Source organism: Polypterus senegalus, chromosome 2 (genome assembly GCF_016835505.1).
Source record: "Polypterus senegalus isolate Bchr_013 chromosome 2, ASM1683550v1, whole genome shotgun sequence".
In the NCBI taxonomy this organism is placed as follows: Eukaryota; Metazoa; Chordata; class Cladistia; order Polypteriformes; family Polypteridae; genus Polypterus; species Polypterus senegalus.
In genome coordinates, this window is record NC_053155.1 from 187,848,696 (window position 1) to 187,876,346 (window position 27,651).

General features: G+C 36.8%; 1 protein-coding gene across 1 annotated transcript in view; it reads right to left on the reverse strand.

Moving 5' to 3' along the window:
- reps2 (RALBP1 associated Eps domain containing 2) overlaps positions 1 to 27,651 on the reverse strand; it is a 251,133-nt gene that overhangs the window by 127,520 nt on the left and 95,962 nt on the right. Inside the window, exons 5-7 of the mRNA XM_039745045.1 lie at positions 8,548 to 8,654; positions 3,943 to 4,081; positions 1,316 to 1,379 (exon numbers count right to left, since the gene is read on the reverse strand). Of these exons, the coding sequence (XP_039600979.1) occupies positions 1,316 to 1,379; positions 3,943 to 4,081; positions 8,548 to 8,654 (310 nt within the window). The remainder of the gene's footprint in view (positions 1 to 1,315; positions 1,380 to 3,942; positions 4,082 to 8,547; positions 8,655 to 27,651) is intronic.

Consider the following 27,651-nt stretch of genomic DNA (forward strand, 5'->3'; position numbering starts at 1 on the left):
ACAACTCATAAGATTTCAAACACCATACTTTACAGACATGGCCAAAAGTTTTCAGAATGACACAAGTATTGGTTTTCACAAAGTTTGCTGCTTCAGTGTTTTTAGATCTTTTTGTCAGATGTTTCTGTGGTACACTGAAGTATAACTACAAGCATTTTATGAGTTTCAAAGGGTGTTATTGAAAATTATACTAAGTTTATGCAGAGTCAATATTTACAGTGTTGGTCCTTCTTTTTCAAGGCCTCTGCAATTCGCCCTGGAATGCTGTCAATCAACTTCTGGGCCAAATCCTGACTAATGGTAGCCCATTCTTGCACAATCAATGCTTGGAGTTTGTCAGAATTTGTGGGTTTTTTCTTTGCCCACCCACCTCTTGAGGATTGACCACAAGTTCCCAATGGGATTAAGGTCTGGAGAGTTTCCTGGCCATGGACTCAAAATTTTGATGTTATTTTCCCCGAGCCACTTAGTTATCACTGTTGCCTTATGGCACGGTGCTCCATCATGCTGGAAAAGGCATTGTTTGTCGCAAAACTGTTATTGGATGATTGGGAGAAGTTGTTCTCGGAGAATGTTTTGGTATTCTCTACTTCTAGATGATCTTCCAAGAGAGTGGAGTGGTTGATTTTCAATTGTTTTAAGATCTTTTAAAAACACTTCCTAGACTCTCATGCATCTCTAACCTTCATTTCTTTTGATCTAGGCTTGGTGAAAACCAAAATTTCAACAACAAAGAGCAAACCAAACTAAATATCTGAAGTGTAAATGAGATTCTTCCACAATATCTGTATCGGTAATGATGTTCTAATCATTTGTACCTGATCTGGTGTATCTGATTTTAAATTTGAAGATTAAGTGAGAGATCCTTGAGTAAATAGTTTTTGCCATTGTTAAAATAAAATACATCCAAAAAGTGCAAAAAAAGGCATTGTTTAATTTGCTTAGAACACAGGTCATAAAATGAGATGCTGAACGGCAATTCACCAGTGCTTCCTAACACTTCATTTACACAGAGCAGCAAACCAGTAAGTGACAGCAAAATGCTTTGTTGAGGTACTGATCAATAGAGAATGGTTTGAAAGCTGACTCAGATCATTCTAATTGGCTCCATACAATTTCCAGGAATTTTGTGACCTTCATTAACAGATTTGTTTTGGGAAAATTTAGTACTTGGAGTTCTTAAGCAGGAGAAATGGATACCAAATAAAAAAACAAAGCAATATCAGACACACAGTCTGTTTTACTTAAATATGGCTGGGAACATGTTTGAGATATTATATCTGGAAAGTATAGGAAAGGGAAATGTCATACTTACCATATATGTGACAGCTCAGGAATAGAAAGTTTAGATTTTGTAAAAAATTTTTTTGCAACAGAACCTGCGAAAACAGTAGGCAAACATGTTCATTACAAATTACCGAATGACAAAATGGTTCTAACAGATCATACTAATAAGATGCTCTTTTGACCAATCTATAATGTGACATTCTTTCAAAGTTTTTGCTTACAGAATATATTGCCTGTCGGGGCCAAACAGTAGTAGTAGTACTCAGCTGCTGCTGGTGCTGCTGCTTCAACAGTCTAGTATAATGAGTTTGAATCCCGCAGATTGTCTGCACAGGTTTTCACTGGCTACCCCAGGTTTTACTCCCACATCACAAAGATGAATGTTATGCCAAGTTGTGTTTCTTCCTGAGATGGGAGGCAGCAGGTCTAGACACTAATTATCACAACTATTACCCTCTCTGTATATACTGCTGTGTGTGATTCTTTGCTTATACATTGTTCCTAGGTTCATAAACTTGAGGGATACCCATCATTTCCATTATATTTTGCTTCCTCAGGCTTTATCCATGCATTTGAGTATCACTTGTTTTGGATCAACCCAGAATTATTAAGTTATTAAGTAACCAGTAATGGTGCACTGTACAGTGAATACACTTGACTTGAGCATTCATAGTTTTTATCCTCTTTCTCTGTACGCTTAGCGTTCGCTTGCTCAGAGGTTGATGCGCTTGCTGCTTCCTGAGCAGCTCTTCTTTTCTCCAGCCTAGCGCTTCTTCTCTTCTTTTGTCGGCATCTTTTCACTTTAAAACCGATTAAGTCAGTGTTTGTGTTGCAATTACTTTGCACGCTTTCTTTAATTTTTACTTAAACTGGCACTTACAGTAAGTCTTCAATCTGCCTCAAGAATGATTTAAGATATGAAGAAGAGGTAGGAGAAATGACATGAAGGTGACAGGGAATGAGAACGGCGCTTGTACGAATGTGCCGCATGGCCGCCCTGCTGGTTGCTGTCGAGAGTTGATTATACAATAAAATAAAATGAAAATAAAAAGAGGAATAAACCTGGAGGTCAATCATCTCCCCGAAAGCAGATAGTAGACATCACATAGTATATTTGTACCAAATTTCAGGTTAATAGGTCAAACGGTTTGCAAGCTACAGGTGATTTAAAATCCTGGACAGACAAATGAACAGCCACGGTAGCGTATTATATTTAAAGATCTAACAGCATTTGTTTAGGACATACAAATCAAATGGAGAACACTGTGAAAGGGCTACCTGAGTCAACCACTGTACAGAGATTTCTCATAAAATATGGTGGAAAATTATATATATTTTTTCTTTTGCTTGTGTGCAAAAAAATACACCATTAATGACATGGTTCAATTGTTTTCTCCTTTAATCATATATTCTATACATGTTTTATATAATTTGAACAGATTTGTCTATGATGATTGTTAGTAATGTATTAATAATCATGATACTGTATAAATAATATGAACTGTGATTAACCAGCAGTCTTTCTAGGTGGATTCCTGTCTTCTGATCTTTGCACTGAGCACAGGATCCAGCTCCTTGCCATTACACACTGTGACTCTTCTTCATTGAACTTAGTTCCTCTTTACTAATGTAGACTATTCCAAGTTTTTTTATTATCTAAAGAAATTTCAGTATCCTTTAGATATCAAAAGTCTACACACTATTAAACCTCTCCTGCACTCTATTCAATGAGTGGTACTTCTTACTGGTAATATGGCTAAATATATTATGTGAGGGCATAAACTGTTATAAATTGAAAAATAAAGATGAAGAGCAAAACAGACTTGGAGGAGACATTGAGTACTCAATAATTGTTGACAAAGAAGGTTGATGTAAATAAGGGCAAGCAGTGGCTAACTCACGAGTTAAACACTTTATTTATATTTACATACAGTGCTGTTGTTGGTGCACAACAAGATCTGCTGCGGCCTTGTAAAATCAGCAAAAAATATACTTAAAAAAAATAAATGTAAACATTATTAGACTTTTGTCTACAAAATATCACGCACATACACAATGACAAATAACTTTCCTTTGCTTTACTGCAAACGCCATAAGCTTATGAGGAAGAGAAGGTGCATCACCCTATATATTTTGTAATCCTTCTTGCAATTACATATTTGCCCTTATCTTCGCTCTTTAATGTTTTTTATAAGAGCCCCTTGCAGTACACAGACACACATGTTGGTCTTGAAATTATATAATTTTTGTATGGCTTATTCTATAACATTTGAAAATGAAGCTGGTGGATATGGTAGTAGAAATACATTTATTAAAAATAAAAAATATTCAGTGTAGAGCCATGGTATTCTTCCAGCACATATGGGAATCATAAAAATAAGAAGTGGACCCTCTATATATTGTGTTTATAAAGTCAATTGCAGTTTTAACCAGGTTTCCTCTATTGAATTCCAGTAATAAAGTTGTTTTGAGTGTTTAAATTGTTTGGTACAATTTCCACAAAATAGGTGAATTTCTTGAATATGGCCCGAGGCTGAAATTATACAATTGTATTTATAGAAAATAGTTCATATTTATTACAAAACAAAAATGATGTATTAAGGGTTTAAAGAAATATGTACTTCACATTGACTAACATGCTTTTATTCTTTTTACCTGAAATATGAGCGCTGAGGTCACACTGTAAGGTTTTAAATTGAACTGTATAATATTCACGCTGTTCCTCAGTTATCCTCCACAGGTCATCAGGGTAAACAGAAGAGCTCTCCTCAGTACTTCTGTCCATAGATTGCAGCTGTACAATAAATTAATATTATTAATGTATTTATTCTCAAGAATATTCTTTAAACATGGTTCAGCTAAGGACACTAATAGTATTTCAAGGTGGGAGTTTCTCATTCCAGCAATCTCTTCAGTAAGTGCTGTCGAGTTTCACCCAACATTGTCAAATTACAAATAAACTTACAACAAAAAGTAAAAAAACTCAAACGCAATGCAAAAGCTACAGGTGCCACATTATCTGTGTTTAATTAATACACCCTGTATTTGGCTTGTATTTGCTGGAGTCTATTGCTTAAACACTCTCAATAATATGTGTTATGAATCAAAAATAATGTGGACTTAATTTGTATTGTAATCACACATTGGTCCCCTTCTAAATTTATCCTGGCACCAACCATGCTTTGTGGTCTAGTTATTGTATATTGTAATTTTCACTGCCACCAGTAGAGGGAGGTCAGATGTCAAAAAAGTCCTATTTGCCACGTCCTCCACAATTTATTTATTAATTAGCTTAATGATATTAATGCAATTCAAATTTGTTTACTTTTTTCACTATTTCAGATAATAAGTTTTACAAATAATACAGTATAGTCTGATTGAATATAAGTAGGCAAACACAGTGAAATTACAACTCTTAGCATTTTAGTACAGAGATTACTGGTAAGGATGCATGGCCTAGTGGTTTCAGAATTGGAAAGTAAACTAGTATGTTACTTGTTTAAACTAAATGTCTGATTTGTTGTGTTAAATTTAATCAAGTCACTTAAAATGTCCAGCAAACCAGATTTGCAAATATGTAGAAAAATCATACTATATTGAATTTATATATTACTACAGGGATGTTTTTATTGCATCATTTAATTTATAAGCCTACTGTATCTTTGTTGGTCTGCCACTATTATATTAAACATTAGTTTCCTAAATGACCTTTAGGACAGTCTCACTGAATCTATGTAGCAACAGAGACCAGCAACCACATTTTCAAGGTCAGCACCTTTGATCTTGAGGTACTGGAGAAGTGGGCATCTTTCTTTTGCCCACATTGCCATATCTAAATTAAATGTTGGAAAAGGTTTATTCACTTTTTTCACACTTTTGCTAAAAAAAAAATGAAAGGATTTTAGGGAAAGGAGAGGCAAGAGATGTGCCCTTCCATCTCCAAAGAAGTTTAAAACATGTCTTTATAAGCAGATAATTAGCACTGCCATTAACTAAACATAATATAATATAATATAATATAATATAATATAATATAATATATCTGCATGTTGCTGGAACCTGCTCATTGATCAATACAGTATGTTGTCAAAAAAAAATTTGATTCCATAAAGCTAATCCTGCAGTACTTCTTTATATTCCGTGCTTTGTGCCCCAATAAATGCAAGTTATCTCCAATATACTAACAACCCGATTGTGCTTCACTCACTCAGAATATGGAACCAATGTAGGAAGCATTTTAAGATAGCGGCGGCACGGTGGCACAATGGGCAGTGCTGCTGCCTTACAGTTAGAAGACCTGGGTTCGCATCCCAGGTTCTTCCTGTGTGGAATTTACATGTTCTCCCCATGTCTGCGTGGGTTTCCTCCAGGTACTCTGGTTCTTCCCACCGTCCAAAGACATGCAGGTTAGGTGCATTGGCGATTCTAAATTGTGCTTGGTGTGTGTGTGTGTGTGTCTGTGTGTGACCTGCAGTGGGCTGGCGCCCTGCCCAGAGTTTGTTTCCTGCCTTCCACCCTGTGTTGGCTGGGATTGGCTCCAGCTGACCCCCGTGAGCCTGCAGTTAGGATATAGCGGGTTGGATAATGGATCAATGGATGGATTTTAAGATAGAGAAGCTTTCGACTGTGGCACCTCTGCACAAGAACCACCTTTTTCAACCCTCACAAAAATATGCAGCTTTTAATGTCTGGAAAACATTTGGGATTAAATCACTTAAGAGATCTGTACATAGACAACGTCTTTGCATCCTATGAACAATTACATTCCAAATTTAACTTTCCAGCAACACATTTCTTTCACTACCTTCAAATTAGAAACTTTGTTAAACAGAACCTGCCTAATTTTCCTCACCTCGCACCTCCCTCTATGCTGGAAAAAATATTGCTCAGTTTCAAGGACTTAGACAGCATTTCTGCAATATATAAAACCATTTTACAGTCCCTTCCTTTCAAAGATCCAAAAGGACAGTGGGAAAAGGATCTCTCACTCAACATCTCAGAAAAGGAATGGAAGGTAGCAATACAGAGAATTTACTCAAGCTCCATATGCGCAAAGCATACAATTATTCAACTCAAAATTATATGTCTAGTACATCTGTCTCATTTAAAATTGTCCAAAATGTTTCCAGGGCAAGATCTAACCTGTAAACTCTGCAATCAAGTTCCAGCCTCATTGGGGCACATGTTTTGTGCCTGCACCAAATTAACATCATTCTGGACAAAACTTTTTAAATGCCTTTCAGACAGCCTTGGTGTCACAATCCCTCCTAACCCATTAACAGCTTTGTTTGGTGTTCTTCCAGATGGGCTTAAAGTGGAGAAGGACAAACAAACTGTAATTGCCTTTACTACACTATTTGCATGGAGACTTATCTTGCTAAACTGGAAGAATCCTAACTCTCCCCTTTTAAGTCAGTGGGTAACTGATGTTATATGCTATTTGAAATTGGAAAAAATCAAACTCTCACTTAGAGGATCTGTGCAGAAATAAACCTAACAGAATCAAATCGATAACATTTTAGAATAGAGGAAGCAGATTCTCTCCCCATTTCTTTTTCTTCTCCATTTATCTACACTCACCTAAAGGATTATTAGGAACACCTGTTCAATTTCTCATTAATGCAATTATCTAATCAACCAATCACATGGCAGTTGCTTCAATGCATTTAGGGGTGTGGTCCTGGTCAAGACAATCTCCTGAACTCCAAACTGAATGTCAGAATGGGAAAGAAAGGTGATTTAAGCAATTTTGAGCGTGGCATGGTTGGTTGGTACCAGACGGGCCGGTTGGAGTATTTCACAATCTGCTCAGTTACTGGGATTTTCATGCACAACCATTTCTAGGGTTTACAAAGAATGGTGTGAAAAGGGAAAAACATCCAGTATGTGGCAGTCCTGTGGGCGAAAATACCTTGTTGATGCTAGAGGTCAGAGGAGAATGGGCTGACTGATTCAAGCTGATAGAAGAGCAACTTTGACTGAAATAAACACTCGTTACAACCGAGGTATGCAGCAAAGCATTTGTGAAGCCACAACACACACAACCTTGAGGCGGATGGGCTACAACAGCAGAAGACCCCACCGGGTACCACTCATCTCCACTACAAATAGGAAAAAGAGGCTACAATTTGCACAAGCTCACCAAAATTGGACAGTTGAAGACTGGAAAAATGTTGCCTGGTCTGATGAGTCTCGATTTCTGTTGAGACATTCAAATGAGTCAGAATTTGGCATAAACAGAATGAGAACATGGATCCATCATGCCTTGTTACCACTGTGCAGGCTGGTGGTGGTGGTGTAATGGTGTGGCGGATGTTTTCTTGGCACACTTTAAGCCCCTTAGTGACAATTGGGCATCGTTTAAATGCCACGGGCTACCTGAGCATTGTTTCTGACCATGTCCATCCCTTCATGACCACCATGTACCCATCCTCTGATGGCTACTTTCAGCAGGATAATGCACCATGTCACAAAGCTCGAATCATTTCAAATTGGTTTCTTGAACATGACAATGAGTTCACTGTACTAAAATGGCCCCCACAGTCACCAGATCTCCACCCAATAGAGCATCTTTGGGATGTGGTGGAACGGGAGCTTCGTGCCCTGGATGTGCATCCCACAAATCTCCATCAACTGCAAGATGCTATCCTATCAATATTGGCCAACATTTCTAAAGAATGCTTTCAGCACCTTGTTGAATCAATGCCAAGTAGAATTAAGGCAGTTCTAAAGCGAAAGGGGGTCAAACACCATATTAGTATGGTGTTCCTAATAATCGTTTAGGTGAGTGTATATTCACTTATTAATTTATCTATTTACTTAGTTTTACTAAGTTTAAGATTTATTCTGCTGCCCATGCTCTCTTTCTCAGGGGTGGGGGTTGATTTGTTTTCAATCCTACTCTTGTAGAATTGATATATTTGTATGGAATGTTGTGTGATTTCAATAAAATCAATACAATTAAAAAAAAGATTCTGTACAGCTTTTGCTAGCTTTAATCATAAATCCACTTCAGTGGCTCAGGTGGAGGAAAATGTAGGAGGTACAATTCTAATGTGCAGTTTTGCTATTAAATGTTCATGTTATTTGGTGGTGAAATAACTGATGTATACAGTTACTAAAATACAGTACAGTATTTGGAAGTGTACTGCAAGACTCAAATGGATATACATGTACACTGACTAATAATGATCAGCATTTAAGAATAAAACACTAACTTATAATAAAGGGTTACATCCTTATGAAGTATTAAAATATTACCTTTAAGGCAGCAGAATGTGAATGTGCAGTGCTAATTCCATAGTTACTTGAAGATACTCCTTCTTTCAGGGTAGGAGTCAGACTTGAATGCTTTGTTTCATTGGACACTGAAAGGCGAAAAAGAAATATTAACTTCTAAAAGAATGTATAACATATAGAAAGAAATGCCTAAATGATTACAAGATTTGTAAGTTTGCATGTGTGAAGAAAATTAGGAAATATTTAATAAAGTAAAATTACAAAATAGTTTAATGATTTGAATAAAAGCTGTCTTGCTGATGGAAACTGACCTAACCCTTTAAAATGCATCCTTGTATCTAAATCCAGTTACTGAGATTCAGAAACAAAATTACTTCTTTATCGATCAACTGCATAACCCACTCAGTGTACGCTTACTGTATGAGTCTGTATTAGTAGTAACAACATAACATAAATACACACATGAACAAATAGATCCCACTCCAAAGGTCTGTACTGAAGTTGAATCCATTTGCAGTTCACAAAAATGAAAAATATACATTTCTGAATTCTGTGTATCTTAAATTATTAGGAGAAACTTAAATTAATAAATTGCATTTTGTAGTGAACAGCCTTAGTCTCAGCACAAAGCCTTGATGCCTTTCTGCAATTTGTGAATTGCACATGCGTAACTAGTATAGGGATGAACAAAAGTGTGTTCTACAATAGACTCGCTTCCCTTCTTGTCAGGTTCTGCAAGTGACTATGTGATATTTTTGTTAATTTATTATTTTAGTAGGTTTTCATTTTGTATGATTGTGCTTTGTATTTAGGGATCCAAGATATAAATCACATGGTATACCTGTATATGTAATGTTGCATGGTATGGTCACATAATGTTAGAAGCCATTTTTGGATGCTATATAGTGGAATTGGATCCACACTCTGATCATCAGTTCATGTGATCTTTTTAGAATTGCAAGAAGTCACTTTTGTGTTTGGTACAGCTGCTCCTGACTCCTGGTACGAGAAAACCACACATATCCTTTACTGTTTAACTCATCTTCATGTCTACTAATACATGGCATTGGGGTCTTTGGGGGATACCCCTGGTTTTTGACCTTCTAGTACGAAAAGACCCTTATTGTTAGGAAATTTTAGACTACATCTTGTACAGCAAATTACACTTTTTTGATAATCAGAAAACCATTAGGTGTTTTCAGCAAAAACGATCAGAAGGACTTGAAGCCACATTAAACATCAGCAGATGTTAAAGTTACTTCTTTTCATAAAACATTGTAAAAATGGGATTGATAATATAAGAATGTGGAGTGTTGCTGTATGATATTTTCCATCCATCCATCCATTTTCTAACCCGCTGAATCCAAATACAGGGTCACGGGGGTCTGCTGGAGCCAATCCCAGCCAACACAGGGCACAAGGCAGGAACCAATCCTGGGCAGGGTGCCAACCCACCGCAGGACACACACAAACACACCCACACACCAAGCACACACTAGGGCCAATTCAGAATCGCCAATCCACCTAACCTGCATGTCTTTGGATTGTGGGAGGAAACCGAGCGCCCGGAGGAAACCCACACAGACACGGGGAGAACATGCAAACTCCACGCAGGGAGGACCCGGGAAGGGAACCCGGGTCTTCTAACTGCGAGGCAGCAGCGCTACCACTGCGCCACCGTGCCGCCCGTATGATATTTTAAGCTTGCTAAAGGTATGATAATATTTTTGATATCTGATTCTTTGCTGGTGGTCCTTGCTCACTAATAGCCAGTCCCAGAAGTTTAAAAATGATAAATTTCAAACATAACCATGTGGGAAATTGTTTAAAACTATTTCAGGGCCAGTGATTGCAAACATGATTTTATTATTGTTTTTTTATCGTTTACTGGGGATCTAATCCTTTATTAACTTTTATTAAAGAGTGAAAAATGAAAAGTTTAATTTCAATTTAAAATATTTAGAGTTTAAACATTTAAACTGAAGGACACAACACAATATTTGTCACAACTATTTTTGTTTATTATGTACTTCTACCTCATGAAGTCCATCCATCCATCCATTATCCAACCCACTATATCCTAATACAGGGTCATAGGGGTCTGCCGGAGCCAGTCCCAGCCAACACAAGGAGCAGGCTGGAAAACAAACCCCAGGCAGTGCGCCAGCCCACTGCAGTACCTCATGAAGTAAATCATTACATTTCTTATGAACACCCTGATTTAGAGCTCCTTATCCAAATTCAGACTTTTTACAATTTAATTTTGTTTAACTCATGAAGCCCTTTTTTCCAGGGTGTGCATTTACTTCTTAATTTATTTAGAGCTTCCAAGCATTTGTTGATGTTTTCTGCTCCTGTTTGCCTTATTAGTTTCAAATGGTTTTCTTTTTAATATTAACAGCACTATGGTGTTGAAATGTTGTTTTAGAAGTTAAAGTAGGCAGTTGCCCAAATGGTCTGTGCAGACGTGATGGGTGAAGCAAGCTCTTTCGATCTGTAAAAAGATATGCTTATGAATCTATCATGGCTTTCAAACCATGTCTTGTCAAACCTTTTTTTTTTTTTTTCATGTCAAATGTTCAGAATATCTTTGATAACTGGACTCAATAAAAAATCCACTGCAGAGCTAGCATAGGTTAACTGCTAAAATAATTGGGGAAAAGTAAACAACACTGTCCAAAGCAATAGGGTGCATGAAATGTTTGTTTTGATTCCTGAACAGAAGCAATGCACTTTTTTTTTTTTTTTAAAGTTTAATGACTGGAGTATCTGAGTTGACTGTAATGGGAGTACAGAATTGTATCATCTGTATTTTGTGTTACACGTTGAATATATAGAACAGTAAAGCTTGTACCTTTGATACCCTTTCAGGCATCTTTTCTTTTGTATTTTTCTTAAAGAACCACAATACTTAACACACTTAATTATTTTTTTCTAAAATGTTCAGAAATACCCGATAGCTATCAGTACTACACAGAGTAGCTGGAAAATGGAAGATTCGTCAGATCTATAACACTGAACCAACAGAACCTTTTCACCATTTCCCATGGCATGTCAATTTTTCAACTTAATAACTGTACAGTCTGAAGGTTCAAGTCTCCTAAAAATAATTAAGCACAGTATAGTACGTGTAAATTAGAACTTTATTAAATGAACCTTACCCAACTTTCCTATTATCCTTCAACACCCATTGATTGAAGCAAACTAGGTTGTGGAGATGAAGATATAGGTAGAATTTGCAGATGCATTAAGCTTACCTAAAATGGCGCACCGTAGCATTTATATTCTAAGGCAACATTGTGAATGTTAAATTTTAATTAGAATCACAGATTATGAATAAAATCAGCAATGCATAAGGCACACAACTCATCAGTTTGTGTAAAACATGTAATTCAAGTAAAAACTGTAATTCGCACATATCTGTCTTGACTAAGATCATCTGAAATATATTTACAAGAAGACTGAAACTGTGAATGATGTTGCCGAGTACCTGCCTCACAAGAAAAAAACAGTATGTTCTCAGAATGTCCTATATTCATATCATATTAGGAAAAAAATTATTCTCAGAAGGTTTTTGATTAATAATTACTCAAAATCTTCTCATAACCTTATTTGGTCTAACACATGACAACATTCTGTCATGAAACATCTACTGTATGCCATTATTTTATACTACACTGCCTTCTTGTCCCTCTTATTTTTTTTTAATTGAAGGAATTCTATTCTTCCCCCTATACTTCAGTGGAAAATGACACCTTATTTTACTTAAAATTAAAGAAGATCAAATTTTCTCTACCATCAAAAGCTTTTTCGGAATGACAACAATGAATTAAAGCTGTACTAAAATAAGTTGAATCTTTGTTCATCTTTTGACGTTCCAGTATACAGGAGGAACTACTGTAAAGTGGGATTTTTTGTTCACATAACTATAGGATCTGAGTAGGGCATATGGGCTAATATTGATTTGATCTGAAACACAAATGTACAGAATAAACTATTAATTAAATAGTTATTTGTTCAGTGCTGCCTCAATAGTCTCTGCCCTACAAAGACTCTGAACTGGATTGGGATGGTTTCAGAATGTTAGATTATTTTTTTTATTTTTATGGTAAATGCAGAAATCAATGGTCTTTTCTTTTTTGCAAATGTATGGTGACTATAAACGGCTCTTAGCTATATAGTATCATTCCATTTCATTTTAGATAGCTCAACTGATGTGATTGAATTCATAAACATATTATAACTAAGGTTTCCCTTAGGGAGACCGAGTTTATTTACATATTTAAAAAAGAACAAGAATACGTCCCTTCAACCAATATATCTTAGGAAAGTAAATACTTATTGATGATTAAGATAATTTATCTTGTTCAAAATATTATAAATAAATAATTATAATTATTCTTTGCATTTATATAGCGCTTTACTCACTACTCAAAGCTCTCAACAATTGCAGGTTAAGGCTTTGCTCAAGGGCCCAACAGAGCAGAGTCCCTTTTGGCATTTACAGGATTCGAACCGGCAACCTTCTGATTGCCTCCCTAGCCTCAGAGCCACCACTCCGTCAAGACAGTCAAAAAACAACAGCACAATTCAGTGAGATTTGGTCCAAAAACACACCATTATCACCTAACTGTTATTTAAGGCATATACAGTAGTCACTAAGTCTGTATCATATTCAGAACAGGCTCTAGGTTTTTTACTGTCATAGGTGAAGGTGAAAATGCTGCTCGTAAACCACTGATTCTTGAAGGCAATTAGTTTAAATATATTGCCTAGTACACCATGAGGTGGTGCCCCCTTAATGTTTTGAGTGTGATGTTACACAGTTATTATAATGAAAAGTGGGTGATGTTTATCTGATATCTATTATTCTGAACAGTTTTGAGGGATATTTTTCTCCTTGGTGTTGTATTGAGTTTAAGTGTTTTTACAGCTGCGTCTGTGATGGTTGGCAAATTGCCACTCCTGGCGACCAGATAGTTTGCCAACAGATACAACATTATTTGTCCCCCGAGGGAAATTTGACAACACGGATCTTCTGCAAATGGCTGCTGCTTGCACAGTGTCCGGAAGTATCCATGCCTCTGCTGTAGAGCCAGCCCTCCCCATGGCATACTGTATATTATAATGCTGTATATTGAACTTCGCTTTCAGAATCAAGTCACAGCTGGCTTATTTCTATGAAGAAAATGGTGTACTTCTTTAGCCACAATTCATTAACTTGAAAGTGTCATTTTATCTGCCAAAAACATATACTAATTGTTTCTTGAATAGAAAAACATATTGAATATTTGACCTAATACTTAATTTCACAATAAATCCTACACTATAAATTATTTAGTACATCAGTATTTATGTCTGATATAAACTCTAAGAACATCACAGTACCCAAGACTTATAAAATTCTGTGTTATGATCATGAACAATAGCATATAAATAAGGGGAAATTGTGGAAACGGCAAAGAAAAAATGGGTAAAGCTCAGTTAGTAGTTATTGGTGGTGAAGAACTTGTAAGCTGCTAATTATCATGTAATTTTATTTTCTGTTACATTATACTACAAGCTCCTACTATAAAGATTAATTTAAATGTGGTACATAAACAAAATTATCCAAGACTAAAGAATGAGAATTAAGCATCATTGCACAAAGTACACTTGTTTTGACTACATTTGCCACTCATTTGTTTTTTAAAACTAGACTGCAAAGGCATACAGAACTACACACAGTTAAATAGGAGCACCATGCATTTTAAAGATCAAATTGCCCACGGTCTGACTTCCAAGTTTAAAATTTTTCAAATTATCAATATCTCTTCTTGAGCTGCAGATAATTAGCAATAAGTCTTAGTCAATCTGTTTTATCAGCATTGCAAATATGTAATTCATTTTTATTAAAATTTGGGCTTTACTGCAATGTTAGTATTTTAATGTACTGTATCTAAGTTAGAGAAGCTGCTCATGTGAATAATATACCTAAATAGAGCAGAAATCTATACTCTTTTCTAATCTATTGTTTTGCAGAAAAATATATTTTTGCCTTAAAACCTGCAACAAAAGCAGAAATTAGCATGGGGATATTTATACACATCAAACTCATCTGTCTGAGATCCTTACTTATTCTAAAAGCAAGACATTCATCTGAAGAAGGTTTAGGCTTTCTTTATTCACATTTGTAATCTTGTAAAGCAATATTTTTTTTAGGTTTGCCCAAAACTGAAACATTTGACAAGACTGTTATCCCAAACAATAATTTTATTGATTACATTAATTTGTAATTAAATAATTCCAATAATAAAACCAATTAAATAAGGCAAAAAAAATAATAAGGTACTAAATAAAGAAGCAGCTAGCACCAATGGAATGTTGAGTCTGAATTTTTTTTCTAATAATTTAAGGACAATTATTTTTAACATATTTAACATAATGAAACATGATTATTTTGACATTTACTGTACCTTTTTTGAATTTTTACAGGTAACAAATACATTTATGGTCGATTGCAATTTACTGGTACTTTCTCTTAGTTGTCCTGTGCCAGCTGGGCAAGAAATCACCCAGAAGTGCTTCAGCTGCACAAAAAGTCAATACATCAACTGAGTTTACTCGCTAAGGTCATCAGTCTCTTCTCCAGCTCATTCTAAAAATGGCACAAAGATATGTGGCTGTCATTCTTTTTTTGAACGTACACTGAGGGAAAAAAGCAAATATATATATATGGAAAAGCAATGTATGCTGGCTCCATAACAAACAATAAATAGATTTAAAAGAGATAAAAAAAAATCATTTCCCTGCCACAGCTGTGGCTAGGGTGCAGCAGGAGGCATTACTCTCTTGTAACCACCAGAACAGTATCTGAGGCTCAAATGGCATCTTGGAGGCATTCTGTTTGAAGTCTACATGTTCTCCTCCGGGCCGCGTGAGCATTCAATGGGGATCTCATTTCACAGTTCACAGGCATATGAATAGGTCCACTGGTTTACCCACATTGCTCTAGTGTGCATATGAATGTTCTGCAATCGATTGTTTTATTACTACAGATATAAGCTTTAGCAAGAACAGAATACAGCAGGGGATAAAGTAGAAGTGTGAATGGGCAAGAATATTTGAAATAACTATTGTGGCAGGTGGCTGGGGGCTGTGCCCAGCTGGGATGCCGAGAAGGATCGGGATAGGGTCTATGCCTCCCCCGGACCACGAGAGGGCAGCCGCCCTGGTTTGTGAGGGGGCCATGGGAATTGAGCATGGAAGCTCAACCCTATAGGGACTTATTGCTCGAAGCTAGGAGAAGAGGAGTGGAGGCAGTGAAGAAAGGACTTGTAAGAGGCCCGGATTTGATTGAGGGACTGATTATTATACATAGAACTGTAAATAAAAGTGTTTGGTGATTTGAACCATTGGTATCTGCCTGTCTGTGTCGAGAATGGTATAATCTAATCTGATAATGTTTTCAAGTGGGGCATCAAAAAGAAAAACTCTTTTAAAAGAATACTAAGAACATATGACCATATGTATAAAACAAGACTGTTTTCATCCACTTTTCTACAATGTATGATCCTATGGTTTAAAGGTAAACTAACCAATAAGTTTAATTAAAAACATAAGTAACATGATTGTTATAATTTGTTACTAACCCTCACCTATTCTGTTTCTGTTCTCGGTACTCAAATGTGGCAATTGGTGCCCCGGCCCACCTGCCAAGTTGTTTGCCTGCCTATGGTAAAGTCATCCCTGATGACAGGAATCATGGGAAAGAGGGGTCCTTTCATCGGATTGGCTGGCCGAGCAACAGCCAAATGGGGAGGCAGCTTGATGGATGAGGTCTCCAGGACTTTAAAAAATATCCAAATCTTATTATGTGATATCATCTACAGTTAAATTCTGCTCTGTGCTTCTAAAATTTGTATTATTATGCTGTATTAAGGATTTGTTCTGTTCTGTGTATTGTATTGTATTGACCCCCTTCTTTTGACACCCACTGCACGCCCAACCTACCTACAAGGTTTTTTTTTTGGGAGTTTTTCCTTGTCTTCTTAGAGAGTCAAGGCTGGGGGGCTGTCAAAAGGCAGGGCCTGTTAAAGCCCATTGCGGCACTTCCTGTGTGATTTTGGGCTATACAAAAATAAACTGTATTTTATTGTATTGTAATTAACAAAATTTTCAAAATATTAGCCAACTCTTCTGTAATATGAATTTCAATCACTTCAATCACTTGCTGTGGTGCAGGAAACCTTAAAACGACTGTATATATGCTCACATATTACTGCCACAAGACTAAAATGTAAAATTTTTGCCACTTAAACTCCAAGAAATGTTTTTCCTTCTCTCAAAATGGAAACATTCCTATTCCATTGGCAGAGCTAGTGGTGATTAGAGTGTGTACCTTGATGTCTAATACTGAAAAAATTGTGATACATTTTGGTATCAACGCTCATACAGTATAACATTAATTAGACATCAACAATTATACATTTTCACTGTATTCTAGCAAAGATGACTTAATGGATTTATTTTTGTTTATTTTGAATAACGATGGAGTGGAGGATCTGAGGTCAGTTACCGCTTCTCTTCAATAACCTCTTGTGTCTCAACTCTCTTGCTCAGCACTTCTTTTCTCGAGTGCATTCACATAAAGTCTGCTTCTTAAAATTCTGTCATTTCAAGGCATTTTTTCTCATCTACTGTCTGTTTTTGACCACCACCTATGGTAGACGGTCCCCATTACCTGCTGTGAAAGCATAATTTGTATTTTTGCAAATGAAGGCAACTCTCAAAGTTCATCCTATGCCTTTCGATATCCTCATGTATGTCAGCTTCCCTTACGCGTTGCTGTGCAACTAAACAGAGTAATGACATTGCTCAGTGGAAACAGACATATGTACAAATGCGTATATTAGCATTTTATTACATAGGCTCGTTTGTAAAGTTTTTAATGACACTTGGTAACAGTGCTCTAAAGCTGCACTTAAAGAAGAGTGCTATACAAAAAAAAACTAAATTGAATTGAATTTGGTCTTTAATTTGTAAAATCAGGACTCCCTTCTTTGCATGATTTCACTGAATAAAAATATCCATCAATTTTCCTATTGTATGTCAAACTTTTAGAGTTACATTTTTTTCTGCAAGATGGTTGCATGTTAATTTGGAACAGGATATTAGACCAGTATTAATCCAAAACAATAGTAACTAATTACTAACATGCTAGACTTCAATAACTGCAGAAGAAATTGCTTTGGTTACCAAAAAAATGAAAATTTCACTCAGTTAGGGACTACTTTGATCTTCAAAATGAAACCGCTGCTCGTTCTAAGTCTATTTTGTATGACAAGTCTAAAACCACAATATTTGTGTTTGCATGTTCCTTATGTCAGACACGAGTGTTCAGATTTAACTCTAAAAAACAAGCAGGAATGCATACTGTAAATAAATGACACCATGCAAGTATTCAAAGGTGATAATACAAAAGCGAAGCAGTGTATTTTTCTTGCCTTTATATTCCAAGACTTCTGTGGCCAATCATAGCTTAGAATGTCAATTAATTCAGTGAAAGCAGTTTATAGGCCACTGTATTGTGTATTGTTAGTTGTAGCTACATTTACACTGCACATATTGCAAAATGTATGGGAGAGAAATTAGTAATAGCCACAGCATTTATTTGGGGATTTTAGTAATATCATTGGTTTAATTTGAAATTGTATCTTTGTGGGTCCATTATACACATTTGCACTTCTAGTTTTTACTACTACTTTTGCTAAAAGAGGGCTATAAGTGATAATATATTGTATCAATATGATTTTCATTCCAGTTAATTGCGTTGCAACATAAGATCCATCCATTATCCAACCCGCTACATCCTAACTACAGGGTCACGGGGGGCTGCTGGAGCTAATCCCAGCCAACGCAAGGCAGGAAACAAACCCCGGGCAGGGCACCAGCCCACCGCAGTGCAACATAAGATAAACCTGAAATAAACTTTAATGTTGAAAATAACATCTAATTTTTTTTTTTGTACTAGATGAAGCTACTTAATAATGTAACACAGAACACAGAGAATGAAATGAAAAAAAGGAGTTCAGTGGTATGATTCAGATTTGAATTGAAATCCATGTTTTCACAAGCGTATAAGTTTTCATTGTGATCCATGAATAAGTTTTAATGTGCTCATGTCTTTTCAACAAGGAAAGAAAATGTGTTGTATATGTCTCAACATCATCAGCGGGTATGAGTGGCAATGTAAACATAGCCTTGGATAATAATAGAGCAAAAAAAATCCTCTAAGTTTGATTTGGCAGAATTTGTTACTTGTTGCTTATTAACTTAATACTGGTGAAATTTGAAAAATTATTTTAGTTTTTTCTTTATCTTCCTGCTCATATTTACATTTAGCTAAGATTCAAGTTACTTCATGAAGTTCTTTGATAAACAAAAGAGATCAAGTACAGAGTCGTAAAACCAAACAAATTTTTAAAATGCACAGTAATAACACCACACCAAAATACTAAAATAGTGAAACTAAAAGAATATTTCTAAGTTTTCTATTCCAACTTCTTTTCTTTATGTTAGTTTTATTTTAAAATGAACTTGAGGGGATAGGGCATTAACTTCTCTTCATATTAATTTTTCTTAACATTAATCAATAATTTTAATTATATTGCTTTTAATAAATGAATTTTAAAACAGAATACACTATTACAGTACAGTGGAACCTCAGTTAACGCACGTCTGTGCTTAAAACTCATTAAAAAAAAGTGTTTTTAGCGAGCGGTTCCTAGCACTATAGCAAACTATTGCAGTGTTAGTTTTCTCTGTTGTTCAAGGTTTTCTCAGTGTTATTCAATGTTTTTACATTTAGTTTACTATTACACTGTGCATTCTATGGTATAATTAACTATATTTGTGCTTAAAAACTAAAAAAAATATATATTTACATACAGTTCGTACGGTCTGGAACGGATTAATTGTATTTACATACAATCCTATTGGGGAAATTGCTTCGGTTCATGACCAAATCGGGTTACGACCAGAGTTTTGGAACAAATCATGGTCGTGAACCGAGGTTCCACTGTATATCACAAAAAAGACTGACAGAAGGCAAAAAAAGTGATGTTTTGGACAATGCTGTGATTCATTTGGAACTGCCAGGCTTAACACATTTTGTTTAGTTAGTCTCTGGCCAAGAAATGACCAATGGTGGTGTTTAAGCCAGGGCCAACCCCTGACCCCCAATATATGTTTAAGTTCTTTTTTTGTGTCTTTTTCATTCATTTTTAACTATTTAATAATTATTGTTTATGTTAACATTGTTATTTATGTTTATTCTTTATATTATTCTGTATTTTTTGTCAGTTTTGTTAATTATTTGGTTTTTATATGTGGATGCTTGTTTTTGGAAATCAATGAGATTTTATTTTTCCTGCAAAACATAGGCTTATATGTGTGTTTCTTGTGGGTTCCTCCTCATATAGCTGTTGAAGAGAATGAGAAGGTAGATTATAACTGCTAAAAAAGTTGCTAAAAGGTCTACTGAAAATACAGATATTCCAATTAGTGAAACAGAGCTAACTGACTGATGTAATCAACATTACTAGCTTATGGCAAAACTTGCTGGATAATGAGAATACGGGAAAGTATCTATACAGAATACATAAAAATGTTGGAGGAAGGTGGGAAAAACAAGGAGAGACAAGAATAATAATTGGACACACAAGATTTTATATTAAAGATATTTAATAGGAATGTATCAGTCAAGATTGTACAGGTGCTGTGATCAACTTGAAACTCTAGAACATGTAATATTTCAATGTGAAACATACAAAGAAGAAAGGAGTCAAATATATGAATCAATTCAAGCACTGGGGCATAACAGTTTTACTCTGAAAAATGTTATTGTATATGGAAATAATAGTTAAAATCATATAATTTTAGTATAACTATGTATGTGACAAATAAATAAAGAATTATTATTTTTGGAGTAATTTAGTTTAAGTGTAAAAAATAAAGGGGTATATATTTTATCCCTTCATACCGTACTCTAGTCCAGTTTGTGGCAGTAGTGAACCATAATTGTGTCTGCCAACTGCTATAAAAAGACAAAGAAGAAGTCATCTGCAGTATATCTGTATGTGCTTGGTAGCTGACAAGTGTTTTGTTTTGCTTTTTGCTTGTTTCTGCTGGACTTTTGACCTTCTCACTCTGGTTTTTGATCTCTCTTTTTGGACTGTGTATTAAGAATCTGTTTCTAACCGGATTGCATTTTTAGGCAACTCCTTTTGTGCCTTTAGGGGTGAATTCAACTGCACTGAAAATGATGTGCTGGATAAGAATCATGCCGAGCCCCACCCATAGTTGGCTAGAGAGTTACATGTCCGCACAGAGTGCCATGAGTTGCAGGATGTGTGGAGTATTTTGAACTGGGTAATCAGACAGTACACAGGTGCAAGGTGACACTCTCTCCCTTGCCAGGCTTGACAAGTTTATACATTTAGCCACCATTTTAGTCTTTTTACCTTCTATGTTATTATTTCTATATGCTTCTCCAATCATTCTCTAGGTTTATGTACTGCAAGCCTGCCATCTATATAGACCAAAAGTCCTCACTGGCATTTTAACACTCTTTTATGTCTTGATTCTCATTTTAAAACATGTTTTACATATTTCTGGACTCAGTGGAGTTTATTTGGGCAATGAAGCTAATGAGCAAAATAACTGTGAGGGAGCAACAGACAATGTAAAGAATTGTTTGAATTGATGGACATGGCTACTTCCTCATCTCTCTTATAGGGGATGTGTCCTCATTATTAATAACCAGGTGGCGTCTGCTCTGTGGTATAGATTGGCTTGGCTAGAACCCCATCAAAATATGATATCTGACATACACAGGGTATTATTGAACTTTTTTTTGGAACAGAAAGCACTGGCTAAGACAGAGCATTCTGTATCTTCCAAAGAACAATGGTGGTCAAGTACTGATTGACATTCAAAGTGGAAAAATGTGTTTTGATTGCAGACTTTGCAAAAGCTCCTGTATAGTCACAGGCTGTTTTCTTGGACACCTTCAGCTTGCTACTTCACCAAGTGGGAGCCTTACTCGTGTTGGCCAATCTTCCAAAATATTATCAGAGTTTTTTGAGATGCTGGCAACAACTGAAAACAAATCCTGAACAAGATTCTCTGACACTGTACTGGACCTTACAAATGCCCATATTTGGGTAACTCCAAATAGACTCTTTCTCCATGCAACAATGGATGTTGAATGCTGGGATGTTACAAGTCAAGCATCAGGGTAATGATACACAGAGTGACTTTGTTAAATGGTGCGACTCAAACCACCTACAACTGAACACCAGCAAAACCAAGGAGCTGGTGGTGGATTTTAGGAGGCCCAGGCCCCTCATGGACCCCGTGATCATCAGAGGTGACTGTGTGCAGAGAGTGCAGACCTATAAATACCTGGGAGTGCAGGTGGATGATAAATTGGACTGGACTGCCAACACTGATGCTCTGTACAAGAGAGGACAGAGCTGACGTCCTTCAACATCTGCAATAAGATGCTGCAGATGTTCTTTCTGACGGTTGTGGTATCTTCATCTATGCGGTGGTGTGCTGGGGAGGCAGCATAAAGAAGAGGGATGCCTCACACCTAGACAAACTGGTGAGGAAGGCAAGCTCTATTGTAGAGACTGGGGCTGGACAGTTTGACATCTGTGGCAGAGCGATGGGCGCTGAGCAGGCTCCTGTCAATCATGGGGAATCCACTGAACAGTATCATCTCCAGACAGAGGAGCAGCTTCAGCAACAGACTGCTGTTACTGTCCTGCTCCACTGACAGACTGAGGAGAACATGGACACTCCTGAACCACTTTGTGCATTTCCAAATCGTTTAGCTAATTTAAGATTCTAAAATCAAGATGGAATACAGGAAGCAACACTGGATTTCCAAACATTTTACCTGGATGCTGCAGAAGGGAAAGAATTTTATAAACTGTATGTCCAGGTGAGACATCAAAGTCAGCACAAGAAGACTCTGGACACACCCTGGAGGGAAAGACTGGTGGGGTCAAGAGAATTACAGACCAGGTTGGGGCAGTCTGTACAGGCCACCATTGAATAAGAGGACTGGTGATCTGCATTTGGAGGATCCTGCATGCGATCATCTCCATAAACTCATTTGTGTGTCTGATTAATCCAAGAGTTTGTGATAAGTGTCATTTCTGTTCTGAAAGAGAGACAGTCCAACACTGTTTTCCTGTTAGGTTTTTCGGTTTCAAACACTTTTAACGGTATTTAATTCTATTTTTAATGCTTTTGATTTGTATTTTAATGAATCTGTATTTAGCTGGATTGCCAATCTTTTGTAGGTCCAGGCAAATATGGCTATTTATAAGTCAAGAAAAGAAAAAATCAATAATCAAAAAGAGATTGATCAAAGTAAAATGTTCACTTCCTTAGTAAAAGCAAGAGACTTCTTGACTATACCTTTTATAAAATGAATTTTAGCCTACAGACTTTCAATAACCAGTTGTGTATAAATGAAGCAGTTTGTACAATTTGGAATGAGGAACTATTTTTTTGTTCGTCATTGCAATACTAACTGTTGAAAATTGTGAGGTTTTTTAAATATCCTTTTGAGGGTTCATGACTATAAAGATTTTTTTTGCAATAATTGTTGCTGTGTAATAAAGAGTATATTTAAAAATAAACAAAAAAATCTCTCTTTCTTTCTAAAATAATACTGTGCTTCTAAGCTTAATATTTAGCTACCAGAACACTTGACTACAAATTAAGTCAAAACTGTACCATGGCTAATTGATGAATGATATGACTTAGGCAAAGCACACAAATAGAAAAGCAGTTAAAGTACTAACCTCACCAATAGAGAGATGCCACAGACCAGTCATGTAATCAAAATGGCAGTCCATTACTTTCTAGGAACTTTACATTTTTTGTCAAAAGTTAATCAGTCTATTCTAATTATGTACATTTTTATTATCAAAAGCAAATGTGTGTATATATATATATACTAGCAAAATACCTGCGCTTCGCAGCGGCGAAGTACTGCATTCAAATTTTTATTGAGAAGAAAATTAAACCTTTTTAAACTGAGGGAAAATATACCAATAATTACTTGTTAAGGATCTCTTTGTATACCACATTGTGAGTTTCGGCCCTCCGGTTGTAATATGACCAAACTGTGCGCTGAGCTTACTCTTAAGCATGCAACGTACAGTTGGCCATGTGAACAGTAATCTTGTTTCAAATCTCACAGCTTGGATTACAGCTGTCATAATCGGTTTGAGTTTCATGGTTTGTTTCAATTACGACAGTATTTGTAGGACTTGTGTTGAAGAGACATTCGGCATCTGTCAAGCATTGTAAGTATACAACCAGTTTCATCGATAACTTCACATCCAGCTTTTGAGAGTTTAAACATTTATGAACATCAAAGTGTCCACTACTGAAATCGTCACCTGTGAATCTAAGATGTTTAAGAGGCATTGACGGTTGTCCAAAGGTGTAAAATATTTGGCCATTTCGGTACACTTGAAAGCGACAACCGAACAATTCAGCGGCAGCCATCAACTCACATGCAGATGCATAGGTGAAGGGCTTAAGCATTTCACTCTTATAGTGCTCCTGTGTAGTATAATTATCTACTGTACCGTCATCAGTCCACACCTTGAACCTGTCCCAGTCATTCAATACATAAGACACAATGTTCCTCCGGATATCAAGAGTGAGCCTGATATGGCCATGCAATATGTAACAAAGAGAATGGAAAAGGCAGGTGCCATCTCCGGGCATGGAAACCACTCGGTAAGTTGCAGTTCTTTGATCGATGGTGATCACCTCAATAGACATGTTAATGCGGGTACAGTTGGAATGAGAAAGGAAATGGGTACCTGAACAATGTAAAGTAAGTATAAAATACCTACACAATAACTATAATCATAATAGATGAACAATAAACAGCGAAGAAGCCGTGGATTAAATAAAAAGGCTGTAGTTATCAGCAGGGAGACGTGAATCCCGTGGCGAAGCAAGTAAGGGAATGTAGAGACTGGAGCAACAGACGGCCTTAAATAGGCAGGCAGCCAACAACGTGGGAGGCATTGGGATGGGGGACCCAACGCCGCCTCACACGGTGACCGAGCTGCAGGCTATGGACGTATATATGTACGTAAGTAGGATTCAGTTAGCGTTGGGAACCTGCGTACCAAATTTCTTGAAGATGGGCCCATAAGTAACAAAGACCGTTGAAAAGTTCAATATGGCGGCCGACAGTGGCATCATACCACCGAAATAAGTACCAAATTTCAGCCTTCTACCTTGACGGGAAGTTGGAGAATTAGTGACGTTGGAAAGTTCAATATGGCGGCTGACAGTGGCGCCATACCACGAAATAAGTATGTACATTGGTTTTGGTTAGCGCAGGGAAGCCACCTACCAAATTTCGTGAAGATGGGGTCAGCCTTCTACCTACACGGGAAGTTGGAAAATTAGTGACGTTTGAAAGTTCAATATGGCGACCAACAGTGGCGTCATACCATTGAAATAAGTACGTACATCGGTTTCGGTTAGCGTAGGGAAGCAGCCTAACAAATTTCGTAAAGATGGGGCCATGAATAAGAAAGTTCAACATGGCGGACGTTGTTGACCGTTATGACCGTTAAGCGTAGAATTCGAAATGAAACCTGCTTAACTTTTGTAAGTAAGCTGTAAGGAATAAACCTGCCAAATTTCAACCTTCTACCTACACAGGAAGTTGGAGAATTAGTGATGAGTGAGTCAGTGAGGGCTTTGCATTTTATTAGTATAGATACACACACGCACTATATTTAAATAAGATGCTGCACTTTCTGTATAACACTTTTGTGTGTCTTTGGTTAATATTTTTTTATCGAAGTGTTTATTCAAAATGCCAAAATAATCGACTTTATTATTAATCATAATTCTTTATAATTAGTCTTGATTATCTATACTAATAAAAGGCAAAGCCCTCACTCACTCACTCACTCACTGACTCATCACTAATTCTCCAACTTCCCGTGTGGGTGGAAGGCTGAAATTTGGCAGGTTCATTCCTTACAGCTTCCTTACAAAAGTTGGGCAGGTTTTATATCGAAATTCTACGCGTAATGGTCATAACTGGAAGCACTTTTTCTCCATTTACTAATGGAGATGAGCTTGATTGCCGTGGGGGCGGAGTTTCGTGTGACATCATCACGCCTCCCACATAATCACGCAGCACATAGAAAATCAGGAAGACCTCAAAAAAGCGCTGAAGAAAACATGCATTATATAATTGAGAAGGCAGCTAAACAATAAGAAGCGAAAGTGACATATACAACCATATTCATGAGTTCTGCTACTTGAAACAAAGCACGATGTAAACCTACACTTTAAATTAAGTTCATAGACAGGCTGCCGCTGGCGTTTGTAATTTAGTGCCTGCCCATATAAGGCCGTCCGTCAGCGGCAATCCAATAGCAAACTGCCACTAAATATTCACGGGTGAAGGACTGTGTTTATGGAGAGGAAGATGAGATGGTCAGGGTGGTGTTTGACACAAACTCAGCGAAACTGCGAGAGAAAGTTTTAAGTGCCAGGACTAAGGTAACATTAAATACAGCCACGGACATAGCACGAGATGGCACCAGCACAGCTGGGAAACTTCGATGCATGTACACCGAGCGCTCACGTGAACTGACGCAGTGCACAGATAAAAGCAACAGTTCCAAAGAGCTGAACAAAACCAATTACACAATTGAAAAGGCAGCAAAAATATGAAGCGCCTGATAAGCATATTCATAAATCCAGCTACTGCGGAAACAAAGCACACGGTGGAAAAAGTCAATGTCCCGCTAAAGGAAGACAGTGTAAAAAAACCGTGCATGCAGTGTGTCAGGTCTCAGATAAAGAAGAAGACGAGCTGTTTATTGATGCAGTAAGAAACGAATCGATGAAAGAAACCTGTCATCTTTACAACGATTGACAAACACGGAATGTAACTTGAACACAACACATCCTACAAATACGAGCCTGATTGAAAGAAATAATGATAATCAAATCCTTGATGACAGCAACACTCAGTAACACTCACAAAACAAATACTGTATATTGACAGTCATGTTACGTTATTTTTAAAATGTTCCCTTTTCTTTTCTAGCTTTTTAACACACTACTTCTCGCTGATACGCTGGTATATATATATATGTATATATATATATCCGATCTACATACTCGAATAATGGATACTTTATTCGCCATCAATGATTGTTTTGGTAAAGCCATACTCAGTGTATTCATTAGATGAACGGTAAAAAAGTAAGAGCGAGGGAGGATGCAGGCTGTAGTGCGCAAACTCTATCTGAATTGCGCGATCACATTTCAAAAATATATCTTTTCAAGTTCTATTTAGTCCATATGTGTCAAACTCAAGGGCCACGGGCCACATCCAGCACGGCGTGTAATTATATCCGCCCGAGATCATTTTATATACTGTATTATTGTTATTAATGGCCCGGTATATGAAGCGCTGGTAACACAATAAACTACAGATCCCATAATGCAGCGCTTCAGCTGCCTTGCCGAACACTTATTGCGAAGCTAGCTCACGCGATGCTGGAGAGAAAAGTTCATTCTGAAAATAGAGCCTTTAAAAGCGATGGGAGGCTGAGTATATGTTTACTGAACCCGTGTGTCTCATTTGTGGAGCTAATGTGGCTGTAATTACAGAATTTAATCTAAGACGGCACTATGAGACAAAACATCAGGGTAACCTGAATGCAATGCAGAAGATACAGAAAGCAGAATAATTAAATAAGAATCTGACACTTCAGCGGACGTTTTTAACCGTGCACAATCACAAAGTGATTTCAAGTGAAGCTGCTTTTATGAGAGACACAAATGCACCAGTGCAACTTTCCCCTCTTTCCCTGTTGCCAAGTAATGTTAAACCAAGTCGTCACTACGGTGTTCCCAAATACGCACTTTGCTGATAAACTGAGCGCACTGAGTTTGCACGGCGCTTTGGTGACTTTGAAGAACAAAAAAAGTCCGTCTACATGCGGCTCGAACCTTGTGCATGTTTGGTAGCACATATCTGTGTGAGAAGCTCTTCTCAGTGAT